At 49.8% G+C, this 17,219-nt stretch overlaps 1 protein-coding gene across 3 annotated transcripts in view; it reads right to left on the bottom strand.

Moving 5' to 3' along the window:
- CTIF (CBP80/20-dependent translation initiation factor) overlaps window positions 1-17,219 on the bottom strand; it is a 344,748-nt gene that overhangs the window by 200,964 nt on the left and 126,565 nt on the right. For all 3 annotated transcript variants that reach the window (XM_011968992.1, XM_011968993.1, XM_011968991.1), the window contains 2 exons: window positions 6,126-6,199; window positions 5,413-5,517 (listed from right to left, as the gene is read on the bottom strand). In XM_011968992.1, the coding sequence (XP_011824382.1) occupies window positions 5,413-5,517; window positions 6,126-6,199 (179 nt within the window). The remainder of the gene's footprint in view (window positions 1-5,412; window positions 5,518-6,125; window positions 6,200-17,219) is intronic.

The raw sequence follows: 17,219 nt of genomic DNA, 5'->3' as shown, positions 1-17,219 counted from the left end.
CTTTCTCAAGGTCACACAGGCTGGCAGGGCCTAGCAGAAAACCCAACAGGGCTTCCTTCCTTCTTGACTTGACTCTGGGTCAGTCCAGCAGGCCCACTCAGATAGTCTATGCTTTGTCTTCATGTTCTCTGTAAGTGGGTGTGCCCGCGGGCCAGAGAGGCTGGCACCAACTCCCTGGCCAGAGGTCTGAATCTTTGGCATATTTAAGGGTGCAGATTCCAAAACCAGACTCCTAGGGTTTGAATCCCCGCAGCCTCCCTTCCCAACTGGGGACCCTGTATAAGTTGTTTAACCTCTCTGTACTCATGTCATCAAATGAGTTTCCTCATTTGTTCAATGGGGATGATAGTGTCTAACATCTTAAGGTGGCTGGAGGATTAAATTAATTAATGTATCTGGAGAGCTTAGATGCTTAGAACCGTGACAGCACACAGTAAACCGTACATATACACACACATATACACATATATAGCCGAGCTTATATATATATAAAATGCTTAGCTTGTTTATGTTTATATATATGTGTGTGTATATTACTTGTGTATTATCATCTGTATTTACCATTAAATATATCTTAAACATACACACATACGTTTAATGGTAAATACTGGTAATAATAACAAAATTATAATAAAATAAATAATGAACTAAATATATTACTACTACTATGACTACTTTCATTACCGCTAATACTGTTGCTGTTATTTGGGCAAAGAGGCAGGAAGGTGATTAATTAAGGACATAGATTCTGGAGCCAACTCAGCCTCATGCAAATTACTCGATTTCTGGGTCTCCTAGTTGCTTCATCTATTGAAATGAAGGCAATAACAGTTCCTCCCTCTCTGGGGGGTGATAAGTTTTAAATAAATGAGGCAAGCACTTAGAACAGGGGCTGGAGCATGGCCGGTGCACAGTAAATATTGTCAGTTACAATTATTACTGGTATTGACTGAGGATTGGTGAGAGATGTCCCATGAGTTGGGTCATTTTCCAGCTGCAGAGTTCACGCGAATCTCACATTTCAGAATAACTAGTTCATTGTTTAAATATTTACCAAGCATCTCTTCTGTTTTGGGCCTTGTGAACAAAAACAAATCAGTTTTGGTTCCTGCCCTCAGACAGTGGATGGCTCTTAGAACAAACCCTAACTCCTCTAACAGGGCTGGGTGCCTGCGCACCATTAGGGGGCAGCACGAGATCAGTGTCATAAAAGTCCTATGGCCGGAGGCGCCCTGGAACCCAGAGGAGGAGAAACTGGCTGCAAACACCAGCAAAGGCCTATGTGGAAGAGAAGAACAGGGGGCTGACCCAAGCCCCATTTGATGGCTCATTTCTCCATTCACCAAACGCTTCTGTGCCAGGCTCCGGACAGGGTCTGGGACCCAGGTGTAAACGGTGCACACAACTGGCCCTCTCGGTGTCTGGCGGGATAATCAGCCCCTGCGGTACAGCAGCCAGTGCCCCGTCGGGGGCAGGAGAGCAATGCAGAAACCCCAAGGAGCAGCGTCTAGAACTGTCTTGGGCGAGGGGCGGTGGGTGAGAGGTGAGCTGGCCAAGCACAGGGAATTTGGGAGGATGTCCCAGGCGGATGTGGCGCAGGCAAAGGCCTGGAGTTAGGAGCGTGTGTGGTGCCAGTTTGCTGTGGCTGGAGCATGTCGGGGGTGGGTCAGGGTGTAAGGGGTAGGAAAGGGCACGGTGGAGCTGGGGTGGGGAATAGTGTGCAAGGTATAACAGGCATGAGGGAAAAGAGAAAAAGTTTCCCCCGCCCCCTGGCTGTCCCCACAACTGTGATGTGCTGGGGCTACAGGCGAGCAGGTGGAGAAAGGCCTGGAACATCCAACATCTCTTAACTCATCAATCTGCCTGGTGCAGACAGGCTGGCCTGTGAAAGCACCAACTGCATGTAGTCTGGTTCTGTACCCGCCTGGGCCATAGGGGAGGAGGGCACTAGGGACTTGGCTCGACTAGAACGGCTAACACCACCTCCCTAGTGTCTCCTGTGGGTAAAACACACCTCAGGACTCTCCCACGTGTGCTGAGCTCCGAGCACACGCTGGGCACCAGCCTAGCACACTCCAAACACAGCCTTCTGTTCTCATCTCAGCGCCCCTGGGGGTGGGCAGGGGGAGGCCTGCAGGGAGGGCTGCTGTCCCATGAAGCCTGTCCTTGTCAGGGCTCAGATCTCCCTGGAGACCTGCAGGTTTGGAGGGCGGAAGGTGGCTACAGACCAGCTGAGTCACTGCTGCCAACAGGGTTTCCAAGGCAACAGCCTTCTCTGATTTCTGTCCCTCCATGGAAACACAGGCTGCAGTGAGACTTGGCAACCGAGTGGTACCTGCATCCCAGTGAGGCTGCAGCGGCTGGCGCGTGGAACGTGTCCCCACTACAGCAGGACTCTAAGGGGGACACAGTTCCTGGTCTGGCCATGAGGTGGCCACAGACACTGCACTCAGACTCCCTGGGAACCTGGGAGTGACAGGCTTTGGCTAGTGAGCCAGATGTCCACGGGAGATCCCAGGTGACTCTCAGCAAATCTGGAGGCTCCTGGTGAGAGACTGAGACTGGCCGAGGAATTCAGGCCCACAGCTGGTGACACAGGTGTGGCTGGTTACTCTGGCTTCAGAAGAGACAAAGTCCCTCGGCATAAGGGGAATTCCTCTCCTTCATAGTCATTCATCACTTTTTTTGCTAGGAAGTTAGTTCATTTCTGGGGACTGGTGAGACACCTTTGGCAAGCTTGCCTTCAACATGCAGGCCCCACTGGGCACCTGTAGTCAATGAGGCAGCACCATCGCTTCGATCCCCCCAGGCCTTCGATCCCCCCAGGCCACTGACTTCACCAGCTGTGTGCTCCTGGGGCACACAGGAGAGACTGGAGCTGCCCAGGGAAGTCTCCTTCCTGAAGCCTTTCCCAGATGGTTCAACCTGTAAAGTGCTCTCCTTTCTAACCCCTTTTGCATTGAGTTTATTTAACCCTGCACCAGGCATCACACTTTATACTTCCTAGTGTCTATATGTCTACACTGCATAGTCTAGTCTATATGTCTACACCACATAGTCTAGTCTTTCTTTCCCTACATAGTCTCCATCATGAATGGGTTCATGTCTCCTTTTCCCAGTAGATTGAACAGTCCTTCTGGGCAGGGACTATATTGTATACTTGTGTGTGTGTGTGTGTGTGTGTGTGTGTGTGTGTGTGTGTATGTCTACTTTCCTGGCATCCAGCACCATGCAGGGACCCAGCAGGTCTAGTGACAGACTAGCTACACTGAACTTGAGAAAAGCAAAATCCTGCTCCTATTCCTGTGGCATACCCGAGCTCCACTGCACTGCTACAACAGGACACAGGGCAAGCATCACCTTTGCTCACAACCCCTTCCTGAAGCTGACCTGCTGAATAAGGTAGGTAAGGCCATCCTTCCTAAGCACAGAAGTGTGGAGGCCCAGCTCTGGGCAGCTCAGCAGCCTGGAAGGAGCATGGCCTCCCTGCAACTGAATGAGTGGTCTGAGCAGGCAGTGTGCAGGGTGGATGGGGTAAGGCAGGGTCGGGAGACTCGCGGCTGTGTCTCTCCTATGCTGCATCTTAACTGGTGCCTCCATGCGCAAAGCCATCTCTCCCTCATCATCCAAAGAGAAATGGAACCCACAACAGGCAGAGAAATGAAAAAAGGAGGTGTGTGAGAGGCTGGTGTCTCCCGGGAGAGTCTGATGCAAGCGATGGGCCTCTCCCCAGCAACACACACGTGTGAAAGCACACATACAAATTTGCAGAACATTTTAAGGAGGTTAAGAATACCCTGATGTGATGAACTAGGGGTTGGACGGTGTCAGAGGCCTGGCCTTAAATGATGGCTCTGTTATTCAGGCAAGTCACTTTGCTTCTCTGAGTGTTGTTTTCCTCATCTCTAAAGTAGGAATGAGCCCATTTCTTTCCACGGGTTGTTGCTCATTACACTACAATGGGACCAGTGCTGCCAAGAGGAGAGGTTGGGTGGGACAAATATAGCAGCAGGAAGACATGTGAGATGTAGTATAGTGTCCAATAAAGTCACTAATACTTAGATCTGCAGTGAAAAGGAGACAAGAGTGAGCAGGGGAGGGCTGGAAGGAAAAGTAAGGGTCATCAGTATCATAATAAAACAAAACCAACAAAAACCAAGAAGAAAAGAAAGCACAAGTGCTGGTGGGGATGTGGAGAAATTGGAATCTCATATGTGGCTGGTATGAATGCAGAATATTCAGCTGCTATGGAACACAGTATGACAGTTCCTCAAAGAGTTCAACAGAATTACCATATGACCCAGCAATTCCACCCCTAAGTATATACCCAAGTAATTACAAGCAAGGACTCAAACAGATACAGTAGTATTTTTGACAATAGCCAAAAGGTAGAAACGACCCAAGTAAGGATTGACAGATGCATGGGTAAACAAATTGTGATATATCCATACAATGGAATAGTATTCAGCCATGAAAAGGAATAAAGTTCTGATACATGCTACAATGAATGAACCTCAAAAACATGCCAAGGGAAAGAAGCCAGGCCCAAGAGGTCACATATGACTCCGTTTCTGTAAGTATCCAAAACAGATCAATTCATAGAAACAGAACGCAGATTGGTGATTGCCAGGGGCTGGGGGTGGTGGTGGGATGGGGAATAATTGCCTAGTGGGTATAGGGTTTTATATTGGGATGATGAGAATGTTTCAGAACTAGATAGACATGGTAGTTGCACAACAGGGCGAGCATACTAAATGCCAGTGGATTCAACATTTTACAATGGTTAATTTTATAGTATAAGAATTCTGCCTCAATAAAAATTATATAAAACTATAAAAGAAGTAGCAGCCATTTATTCCACACCACTGTGTCTGGCTGGAGTCACATTCCTGTCCCGAGGTTGGCCCAGGCCCTGACACCACTTTTGAAAGGGGAGGGCAACACTGACACACAAAGTCATAGAGGGTGAGAAAAGCCAGCGTAAAATCAGGCACGACACTGGGGGCTCCCCAAGTGTGGTCCCTGGACTAGCATCAGCACCTGCTGGAGAACTTGTTAGAAACACACAGCCTCAGTCTGCGCCTACAGAATCAGAGACTCCGGGGTGGGCCTGTCCTCTGTGCCACTGCCCAGGTGATTCTGCTGCACTGGCCTGGATTACTGACAAGCAGGGCCACTGTGGGCCATCAGGAGCAGGTGGGGATGGCTTGGCTAGAGGGGGCTGGGCAGAGGGGAATGGAGGGATTCCGGGAGAAGTCAGTGAGCCCGCAGCTCTGGGCCACATAGGAAGAGCATGCCGGGGCATTAGCCACCTGAGTCCCCTGTGCAGCAGAGCAGCCTCCCTATGGAGGCAAAGACCACTCCCGTCCCCTGCCCCACCTCTCCCTGTGTAAGAGTCCCGGCACCCCTTACCCTTCACGGTCGATGTGTGGCAGGGGCTGCTTGGGCGTGTGTCGGACTTTCCGGTGGAACTGGGTGAAGTCCAGCTTTTCCGGCTGCAGGTCCCAGGTGGCACCACTAGAGGGCAAGGGAGGGTGAGAAATCGAGACAAGAGGGCAACAGCCCCCTTTGGGCCAGGGCAAACCTGGCAGAGCAGACCCGCAGAAAGGGGCCGCCAGGGGCCAGGCGGGGACCCTCACTCAGAATGGAGCCCCAGGTGCCACCCCTCACTTTCATCACCCTGCCATGGAAAGTGTATACTTATGAAACAAGTGTGGGCCTGGTGCCCATTGCACAGTGGCCTCTGCAACACCTGAGTGTCTTTTCGTGCCCACATTTGAGGAAGGCTGGGGAGAGCAAGGGGACAAATGCTGTTCTCCAGCCTCTGACAAGTAGCTCAAAGTGATGACCCGGCCACCCTGAGGTAGATGAGGCAGGCGAGTGGGAAGCGGGGCCCAGCCTCTGCAGCCCCATCCCGAGGGCCCTCCCCTTGCCTCCACTGTCTTCTCTGACACTCACCGCCCCCTCTCTCCAGCCTCCTTCTTTCCACCCCATCCTTCCTACATCCCCCGCTCTGCTTCTCTCCGCCTCTTGCTCATGAACCATCAGCTTTCACTCAGCCCCCCAAGGAAGCTAGGGTCCCTGGCTGGACCTCACACCACAGGGAAGGAGGAGGAGGAGGTTACCTGAAGGAATCGAAGGTGTTGGCCGCCCAGATGTCCGTGCCCAGCATGTCCAGAGAGCTGTCTTTGCTGCCATTCTGGAAGAGATGGGGGTGAAAGGGCTGACATTAATTGCTCAGCCAGGATGCTGAGAACACGGGGCCTGGGCCTGAGAGGGCGGTAGAAGCCTCCCTGTCTCCCTGGGTGGCTGGGAGGCTGGAGTGAGCCCCCAAGTGAGTATGGCAGCTGGTGCACCCAGTCAGAGTCGGGGGACTGCCTGGGGGTCTTCTGGCCTCCCCCCAGGCATAGGCCCTCGTTTCACTGAGGTTTTGTAGATGTGTACAGAAGGGTCCAGGCCCCTGCTGCCCCCAGCCCATGGCTCTCTCCTCAAAGCCTCTACACCCAGTAGGGGCTCTGTACCACCCAGAGCCACCATCACCACTGCCAGCCTGATGGCAGCGGCTTCTCCCCAGGCAGGGGCTCTGCAGAGTCAGGCCCACTGGGGAGCCCATGGAAGCTGCCTTCCTTCACAGTTCAGTCCTACTCCCCAGAAGTCCCCAACCGACCAAGGCTACACCAGCAACTGGATTTCTCCAAGTCAAACTGATCCTCCAGTGTTCCCTATGTGACCCACCCAGAGACAGAAACCTCTTTACTCAATGCAGCTTCTACGATTTGGTTTCTCTGCTCTCTGGCTGCTGAGCTCCCTGGCAAATTCTCCAACCCCCTGACCACGCGTGATGCCCTCCAGCCCTTCTTACCCCTGTAATCTGGTTTCCACCGTCACACTCTTTAAAACAATACTTCCACATCCACCCGAGCTGAACGTGTGCATGCCGTATGACCCAGAAATTCACTCCCAGGTATAAACACACAGAAATGTGCCCAGAGGCTCACCAAAAGACATGTACACAAAGCGTATACAGCAGCATCAGCCATTACAGCTCCAAACTGGAGAACACCCACATGCCTGTCATCGGCTGATTCGATAAATAAACAGTGGTATGTTCACATACTGGAGTATTACACCGCAGTGAGCACAAACAAAGTAAAATAACATGCAACAATATGAATAAATATCACAAGCAGACAGGGAATAAAAGAACCCAGATGCAAAAGAGAACCAATTATGTTCAGGAACAGGCAAAGTAACGAATGTATAGTGAAAGAACTCAGATAGTAACCGGAAGGGGAAACCAATCTACTTTCCAGAGAGAGAGTGACAGAGAGTGAGCAGCTTTAATTAACTAGAAGGAGAGGGCACAAAAACCGGAAAGGCTGCACAGTCCAGCCTCCAAGCAGAAGGGGCCAGGCACTCCAGCCCCCACAGACAGGAGGCAGGAGGTAATGAGAGTCTGGAGGAAAGGTGGAGGGCTCATGAAGTCAAAGGGACAAGGGGACTCTCTGGGGAGAACCACCTGGGCTGTCTGACTCTGGGCAAGTCCCTCAGCCTTCCTGGGTCTCATTGATAACATGAGGACTGGTCCCTCCCTCTGGGCACCAGCAGCCTGCAGCCTGCAGTTCTAAGTAACTCGAAACTTCCTCATTCCAGGATGCCCCGAGAGCTTGCACAATCCTTTCTAGCAGATCAGTCACATTTATTCAGGGCCGCCATAGCCTTGGGTGCTTCCTCCCCATGCCTTTCCTGTCCCATCCCCGCAATCCCCTTCGCTTCTGACCGTGGCCGGTCAACTGGGCCTTCCTCCCCTCTTGCCCTCTCCAAATGTGCCCCATCTGTCAAAGCTTGGCTCAGCCAGGAAGCGCCTCTGGCCTCCCAAACTGCAGTCACCTCGCTCTGCCCTGAACTTGCCATCTGTGTGGGGGACTTACAGTAGCAGAGCCAGCCTCTTGCAGCTCTCACTTCTATTTCCTGTAGTGACCTCTCTCCCGCAGGAGATAGCAGGCCCTTGATGGCAGGGACCCCCTGGGTTCCCCAGAGCTGGAAGCCCAGTGCTCCTGACATATACTGCAAGTGATTTTCACCATCTTCTTTAAACATGTGTTTTCTTTTTGCCTCAATAAGCTGTGTGACCTCGGCAAAGTCACTTCACCAGTCTGGACTTCAGATGCTTCATATTTAAATAAAGAGATCCCAGAGTGAAATACCATGCCCTGTAGATGGGCTCCTTCTGACTGGCATGTGTTCTGCTACCATCCCCTCTGCTGCCAGTGGCAGACATCACTAATCAATTACAGCATGGTTGCCAGTCCTCCAAGCAGGTGGCCCCTAATGTTCTACGATCACCCTCTCTCCCTTTTCTTCAAGTTGCCTCACATCCTCCCCATTCCAACTCCTGGGGTCCTGCTTGCTCCAAATGCAACTCTGAAACTCCAGGTCAGCTGGAAAGATTCACCTTCTATCACACAACCCCCAAGGGGACAGCCCCTGCCTCCCGAGATGTTGACTGGCTTGTTCACAACCCCCTTCTGGGCCTCGAATGTAATTGTCATTGGGGATAGCAGCCAAAAATGACATCGAAAGCAAATATAAAAATAATCAAACATGCATACAAAACTCTTGCTTCCAAAGCATCTATTGCATACCTCATTCAGCATACTGTTCATTTTCCTCCTTCAGCTCAGTGACCTGAAGTCCCTCCTTCTCCACACGTGTCTTCCCTGATCCCTGACCTGTTAAATACCCAATGTTCTCTGGCGTCTATAAATTCAGCTTCAGTGGATCACCTCTTGGTCACTGCTCTCTTACATGAGTGTTGGACCTTCCCCAAGTAGACTGTAATCTTCTCCACCGGACTGCCTCTTTCTCTTCGTGCCCCCACAGTGGCCAAGCCAGGCACACAGGAGGGCCAGCTCGGATTCCTGCCAACTGATCTAAGGAATGCCACTCTGTAACGGGAGGAAGCATGCCCCTACTGCCTCTGTGGCTGAAAGACTAACTCGAGATTAGGATGTCAAGATTGATTTACTGTCCTAGGATCTGAGGCCCTTAAGGCCCCTAAAGAGTCAGAAACGTGGGTGGAGAGAGAGAGAGCAACTATGTAGAGAAGGTCATGGCCAAACCCAGAAGTGCAAAGCATCTTCCAGGAAAACGGTGATTCACCTTGAAGGCAGTTGAAGGTCAGTACAGATGGGCACATAACTCTCCCTCCTGGTCTGGAGGTTGGCATCTCAGCTACTATTGGTCTGGAGGTTGGCATATCAGCTACTATTCCTCAACTGGCAGGGAGGGAGGACAGGTCACAGTAATAGTGACTAGCAGCAGCTGTGAGGGGGCCAATGCCCCTGTGCAGAGAGCTGGCAGGAACCTCTCTGCCTGGAGGAGGCGGCACTACCCTTGGGCTAAGGGAGGTGACTGGGCAGGGCAAACTTGGGCATTTCCAAAGCAGTATCCCTGGTGGGGGACCCACCAATCTCTGGACTTCCAGATTCTTGGGGTCAGGGAAATGTGCTCCTGGCTGATGGGAGGGAAAGAGCCAGGGCAGAAGCTGCGCCTGCATGTGTGTGTTTATTCTTTACAGAGGAAGCCCACCCTTCTCTGCATCTGCAGAACAGCCTTGTGATCAGCTGCTGCCTTCTCTGTGTTGGGGGCGAGAAACAGGAGCCTGGGGAGAGGGGCCATGGACCAGCTGGGGAGCAGGTGCTGAAGTCACAGTGGCAACCAGTGCTCCTCCAAGAGCTATGGCAGTCACGCAACCAACACACATCACAGGTGACGGACTCACACATTTTCCTCATTGAACCCTCACAACTCCTTACAACTCAGAGAACATATCCCTGAATGATATCAAGAGCCTAAATCCGTATTTAAATGCCAAGAAACCCAGCAATATCCCTGCCATTCCCAGCACACACCATACTCCTTGAGCCACCCCCACCCTGCAACTCAGCCTCCTGACTCCTGTGTGAGCCACGGACCATCTCCTTCCCCAGGCTGGAAAGCTCTGCACCAGGCTGCTTCTCCTTCCTCTGTCACTCTGCTCCTCAGGTCACCTTGGGCCTTTGGGCCGGGTCTCACTTCTCCTTTGCCACAAGACTTGAGTCTTATTATCTCTCACACTAACCTGCCTCCTGCCTCATTCCCTCCCCTGTGATGACTGCAACTCTGATTCTCAGAGCTGAGGAACAGAAGTGCCAGCATGGTGAGCCCTTTAAAAACCAAGGAGCCAGGCCCCATCTTTGCATAGCCCCCGGGAGCACTGGGGGTCACAGCTCCAGGAAAGAATATCATGTGGACGGCACCCCCAGAGCTGTGAAACTCAGCAGCCCTAGAGGAGCAGCAGGTGGAGGTGACAGCACTGAAAAGAACGAGGACCCCAGCCACTGAGCTGGACATGCAGAGGAGAGTGGTGGGCAAGGCATCAGGCCTCTCTGTCTGAATATCAGGAAGGAGAGCACCACAAAGACTAGGGGCCTGGCAGACGAGAAGCTGAGTCTCTGGAGAAGTAGGTATAGGGCAACACCTTGGACACCGGGGCCACGCTCTTTATTACCACTCTACTTGATACAAGAACTGCAGTGCATATCAAGAATCTGGGCCGGGCGCGGTGGCTCAAGCCTGTAATCCCAGCACTCTGGGAGGCCGAGACGGGCGGATCACGAGGTCAGGAGATCGAGACCATCCTGGCTAACACGGTGAAACCCCGTCTCTACTAAAAAGTACAAAAAACTAGCCGGGCGAGGTGGCGGGTGCCTGTAGTCCCAGTTACTCGGGAGGCTGAGGCAGGAGAATGGCGTAAACCCGGGAGGCGGAGCTTGCAGTGAGCTGAGATCCGGCCACTGCACTCCAGCCTGGGCGACAGAGCGAAACCCCGCCCAAAAAAAAAAAAAAAAAAAAAAAGAATCTGGACACCTCCTTAGAGTTTGTTTCAATGGCACAAGACAAGCATATAACCACTAAAGGCAAACTTTCATCAACAGGGGCTGGAGAAATAGCCTGGCACGTGGAGAAGACATCCATCTCCTTCCAGCCTCAGCCCAGAGCAGGAAGAGTCTCAACTGCAGAGCTTTCCTTTGCTGTCCCTTGATGCTGAGGTGGTGGCCCAGGCAGTGCCCAGGGAACCAGGCTTCACTCAACAGAGTTATTCACTGCCAAGCTAAACTGGACAACCAGGAGCCCATTGGCTTCATAGGCCCAAACTCAGGGCCCGCTTGCCCTGGGCTGAGAGCACCCAAGTGGCCACTCTGTCACCCAGCCCTGCCACATGGCTCTGGAGCCAGACAAATGCTTACAGTCATACAAGTACCTGGATAGCCCCCTTCTTAGGTCCTGAACTCCAGCCTTCAAACCTTGCAGCCCCTGACACACACACATGCTACATATGCATACACGTACACATGCCACAGACACACATACACACATACATACCACACACATGCATATACACACTAGACACAGACAGATCCACACACATTCACACAATATGTGCCACACGTGCATATACACATGTACACACCACACATGCATATACATACCACACAGACACATACACACATCCACACAATATGTGCCACACATACATATACACATGTATATACCACACACATATATGTATATACCACATGCACACATGCATACATATATCACACTTACACAATACATATACACATCCATCCATACACATCCACATCACACCCATATACGCAACACACACCAAACACATACATGCACACACCACATATATACATGTGATATACATGCATACTACAACTATATGCACATATCACATACTGCCTGCATACTATACACACCACACATACAGGTACATGTGGTATACATGTATACTACAACTATATGCACATATCACACACTGCATGCATACTATACACACCACACATACAGGCACACACCACACACAACATGCATGTAGACCATACACATATACATACTACAAGACACATATACACACCATGCACACAGGCATATACACACACACACATATCCACACCCACATACACACCATGCACACACACACACACATATACACCCCACACATACACATCACACTCAAACATACATGTACCACACACACATACACATGCATGTGTCACCTGTTCTACAAACCCTCAAATGTCCAAAGAAGCAAGAGAAGTCAGAGAAGCAGGAAGGCAGGTGCCTGCAGGCAGACCTCTCACAGGCAGACTGTACCCGAGTTCTGGAACTTCTCACCAGGAAACAGACCCACCTCTCTCTCCCACCACCTCACCTCGGGCTCACACTGAGGACCCACATAGAGAGGTGGCTGTTAAGCTGAGGACAGAGAAGGGGACCCAAGCTCGGCTCATGCCAGGCAAGCGTTGGACTTGCCCCTCAAGTCCAACGCTTCAGCTTCCTGCGACCACACGGGTAACGCGCAGGGTGTGTGGCTCGGACCCTGTCCATCTGCGATGGGGCTCTAGGGCACACAGAGCTGCAGCGTGTATGGAGTCATATTTCACTTTGGACTACTATACTCTTCCTGGACTCACTGAAAACAAAAGAATGTTCTCTCCACACCCTCCCACTCCCACGGGTCTTCCTTCCTGCTAGGATCTAGCTGGGGACTCTTCCTCCCTGCAGCTCTGCAGCCTCCTCAGCAGCCCACACCCCACGAACCCCATAGCACACGCCGTTCACGGCACGTACCCTGCACACTCCCGTGCAGAGCTGATTCCTCTCATCATTGTTCTACTGCAGAGCTCCCTGGGGTGCTCCTCTGGAAGCAACAATCCCCTGGTTCTAAATGTCAGTGTGCATCAGAATCACTGAGAGAAGGCAGGGTTGGTGGTTTAAATTTAGTGTAGCTGGGATGGTTCACAGACGATGCTTTCAGAAAGTCTCATTTCTCTAAATGGTCCTCATTCCTTATTCCTCAAAATGTTCAAGTTTTAACAGGGAAAAAATTCAAAAAGATGATATAGTCAGACGTTTGGTATATACTGAATAATAAGCCTGCTAATACATTATTAAAATGTAGAAAATTGTTAAGATGTTGAAAATTTTATTGCAGAACTTCTTCAGTGGATGTTAATTCTTCATATATGTGGAAGTGGAATATGCAATATTTCTTTCCCAAGCTTTTTTGGCTAGAAATCTACCCCACTCTTCCTTTTCATTTCACAGAGAATTTTGCAGGCCTAGGGTTCCATGGAGCCCCCTTTGGGAAATACTCAGCTAACACACTTTCTGTTAACTCTCTCCCCTGTGGATGGTGGGAACTGTGGCTCCACTTCCTTGTTGTATCTTCCTGCCCATTCACCCCTCATCCTAGCCTTGGGACCCAGGGTCATTCATTAAATATTTCTTCGTACAGACTCAGTGGCCAGGCACTGTCAGCTATCCATCAAAACCTCAGCGGTCTCTTAAAGAACATTCTCCAGTTGGCAATTCCATGGTTGGCCCTGGTAACCACAGCTTCCCTCTGAGCACGGCGTCCTCTCCAGCCCTGAGAGCACCCAGGCCCTGCCCCCCAGGTTGCTGAAATGCCAAGGTTCTGAGATGCCTTATCAAAACCAATCATCCTTTTCAGTGGGTTGTTCTTAGCACTTAAACTGCTGAATCCTTTGCAACAGTCCCTTTTACTGGCAGTTAGGGGCCCCATGCCAGGGTGCACCATACTGCTCGCAGAACAGGTCGCAGAGGGATAATGAGCACTTCAAGCCATGTGGAAAAGAAAATACAAACAGCCTGCCTGTGGGAAGGGCAACTGAAGCTGTCTCTGGGAAGGCCCCAGAGACATCCCCAGCTCAGGGGAGGTCAGACTCCCGAAAGGGCCAAGAATAAAGATGATGACAATAGGAGATATTGACCCAGCATGCAGTATGTGCCAGCACCACCCAAGCATGGCACTGTTATGACAACTCTAAGAAGCAGATGGTATGATCACCATCCCCATTTTACTGATGGGGAGACTGAGGCACAGAGCACCTGCCCATGTTCGTGGAGCCAGTTACCAGGATGGGAGCACAGACCGTGTGGCCCAGAGGCCACGCTCTAACCACTGCACACTGTGCATGTAGTTACTCTATTCAGTCAGGTAAACTGACACCACTGCAGAGATTTGCATAAAGCAGGAACGTATCCCTCCCCTGTAAGCTTCTGGATTCTCCTCACCTATCTTTGTCAATGATTGGGAAGGCAGTGCTGGTGGAGGAAGTGCATCATCTGCAGTGAAGAGAGAGCGTTTATGGAATGTGAGTGGGTACGCAGTGAGGTCGCGGTCTCCACGCATGCGTGAATGCAACAAGGTGAGTGTGAGTTGCTATATGGTAGAAAAACATACAAAGTCAGATGCAGTGAAAACAACAGACCTTCTAGCTGCTGGCTTTTCTTTATGAATACACAACTGCACAGTGATTTTTGCTGTGCAAGTCCAGATTTGGGGGCATGTGTGTAATGACAGTTCCAGGCTGTGAGTGTTTAGAAACTAGGCAGAACCTGGCTGAATGAGACAGGACAGCAGGAGGATGCTCTCCATTGTTGGGACAGTCATGGGGAAAGTTTCCCCTAGAGAATTCTAGGGCAGACTGGTGTGGATTTCCCTAGCAGGTCTGCTGCATCAGGTGACACTGGGGCAGAGGTGGCCAGCCCTCAGCACCGGCCTCCTGAATGGAAACCCCCAGATACAGTGCACCCTCAGTCATTGAGCAGCTCGGCTGTGCAGGACCCAGCTCTGGGCATGAGAGAGGTAAAGGTGATGTTGTCCCTGCTCCCCAAAGGACTCCCAGTCACAGTCCACATCCTTCTCAGTTCAGGATGTCCTTCCAGATTCCATGAGGGCCAAGAGGCAAGCCTGACCCTAATACGGTTCTCTCACTTCACGGGCACGAGGTTCCCAGGGGAGCTAGCTGCGGGACAGGGTGTCTGGTTTGAGCTGAGAGTAGGGAAAACAGGATTCTTGGCCTGCACCCTGCTTTCTGCTTCCTAGGGCCTCATGCAGTCACTCTGGCTTTTTTTTTTTTTTTTTTTTTCCAGTCTTGCTCTATGGCCCAGGCTAGAGTGCAAGTGGCATGATCTCAGCTCACTGCAATCTCGGTCTCCTGGGTTCAAGTGATTCTCTTGCCTCAGCCTCCCAAGTTACTGGGACTACAGGTGCAAGCCACCACACCCAGCAAATTTGTGTATTATTATTATTTAAATTATACTTTACATTCTAGGGTACACGTGCACAATGTGCAGATTTGTTACATAGGTATACATGTGCCATGTTTGTTTGCTGCACCCATTAACTCATCATTTACATTAGGTATTTATCCTAATGCTGTCCCTCCCCGTACCCACCTCCCACAACACCCACGACAGGCCCCGGGGTGTAATGTTTCCCACCCTGTGTCCAAGTGTTCTCATTGTTCTATTCCCACCTATGAGTGAGAACATGTGGTGTTTGGTTTTCTGTCCTTGTGATAGTTTGCTGAGAATGATGGTTTCCAGCTGAATCCATGTCCCTGCAAAGGACATGAACTCATCCTTTTTTATGGTTGCATAGTATTCCATAGTGTATATGTGCCACATTTTCTTAATCCAGTCTATCATTGATGGACATTTGGGTTGGTTCCAAGTCTTTGCTGTTCTGAATAGTGCCACAATAAACATACGTGTACACGTGTCTTTATAGTAGCATGATTTATAATCCTTTGGGTATATACCCAGTAATGGGATAATTGGATCAAATGGTATTTCTAGTTCTAGATCCTTGAGGAATCGCTACACTGTCTTCCACAATGGCTGAACTAATTTACACTCCCACCAACAGTGTAAAAGCTTTCCTATTTCTCCACATCCTCTCCAGCATCTGTTGTTTCCTGACTTTTTAATGATTGCCGTTCTAACTGGTGTGAGATGGTATCTCATTGTGGTTTTGATCTGCATTTCTCTGATGACCAGTGATGATTAGCATTTTTTCATGTGTCTGTTGGCTGCATAAATGTCTTCTTTTGAGAAATGTCTGTTCATATCCTTTGCCCATTTTTTGATGGGGTTTGCTTGTTTTTTTCTTGCAAATTTTTTAAAGTTCTTTATAGATTCTGAATATTAGCCCTTTGTTAGATGGATAGATTGCAAAAATGTTCTCCCATTCTGTAGGTTGCCTGTTCACTCTGATGGTAGTTTCTTTGGCTGTGCAGAAGCTCTTTAGTTTAGTTATATCCCATTTGTCTATTTTGGCTTTTGTTGCCATTGCTTTTGGTGTTTTAGTCATGAAGTCCTTGCCCATGCGTATGTCCTGAATGGTATTGCCTAGGTTTTCTCCTAGGGTTTTTATGGTTTTAGGTCTAACATTTAAGTCTTTAATCCATCTTGAATTAATTTTTGTATAAGGTGTAAGGAAGGGATGCAGTTTCAGCTTTCTACATATGGCTGGCCAGTTGTCCCAGCACCATTTATTAAATAGGGAATCCTTTCATTTCTTGTTTTTGTCAGGTTTGTCAAAGATCAGATGGTTGTAGATATGTGGTGCTATTTCTGAGGTCTTTGTTCTGTTCCATTGGTCTATCTCTATGTTTTGGTACCAGTACCATGCTGTTTTGGTTACTGGAGCGTTGTAGTATAGTTTGAAGTCAGGTAGTGTGATGCCTCCAGCTTTGTTCTTTTTACTTAGGATTGTCTTGGCAATGCAGACTCTTTTATGGTTCCATATGAACTTTAAAGTAGTTTTTTTCCAATTCTGCGAAGAAAGTCATTGGTAGCTTGATGGGGATGGCATTGAATCTATAAATTACCTTGGGCAATATGGCCATTTTCACGATATTGATTCTTCCTATCCATGAGCATGGTATGGTCTTCCATTTGTTTGTGTCCTCTTTTATTTCGTTGAGCAGTGGTTTGTAGTTCTCCTTGAAGAGGTCCTTCTTCACATCCCTTGTAAGTTGGATTCCTAGGTATTTTATTCTTTTTGTAGCAATTGTGAATGGGAGTTCACTCACAATTTGGCTGTTTGTCTGTCTTGGTGTAGAGGAATGCTTGTGATTTTTGCACATTGATTTTTTTATCCTGAGACTTTGCCAGAGTTGCTTATCAGCTTAAGGAGATTTTGGGCTGAGACGATGGGGTTTTCTAAATATACAATCATGTCACCTGCAAACACAGATAATTTGACTTCCTCTTTTCCTAACTGAATACCCTTTATTTCTTTCTCTTGGCCTGATTGCCCTGGCCAGAACTTCCAACAGTATGCTGAATAGGAG

Source organism: Mandrillus leucophaeus, unplaced genomic scaffold, assembly GCF_000951045.1.
Source record: "Mandrillus leucophaeus isolate KB7577 unplaced genomic scaffold, Mleu.le_1.0 Scaffold87, whole genome shotgun sequence".
Classification (NCBI taxonomy): domain Eukaryota; kingdom Metazoa; phylum Chordata; class Mammalia; order Primates; family Cercopithecidae; genus Mandrillus; species Mandrillus leucophaeus.
The sequence above is the reverse complement of the archived record's forward strand: the minus strand, read 5'-3'. Positions and strand labels throughout refer to the sequence as shown.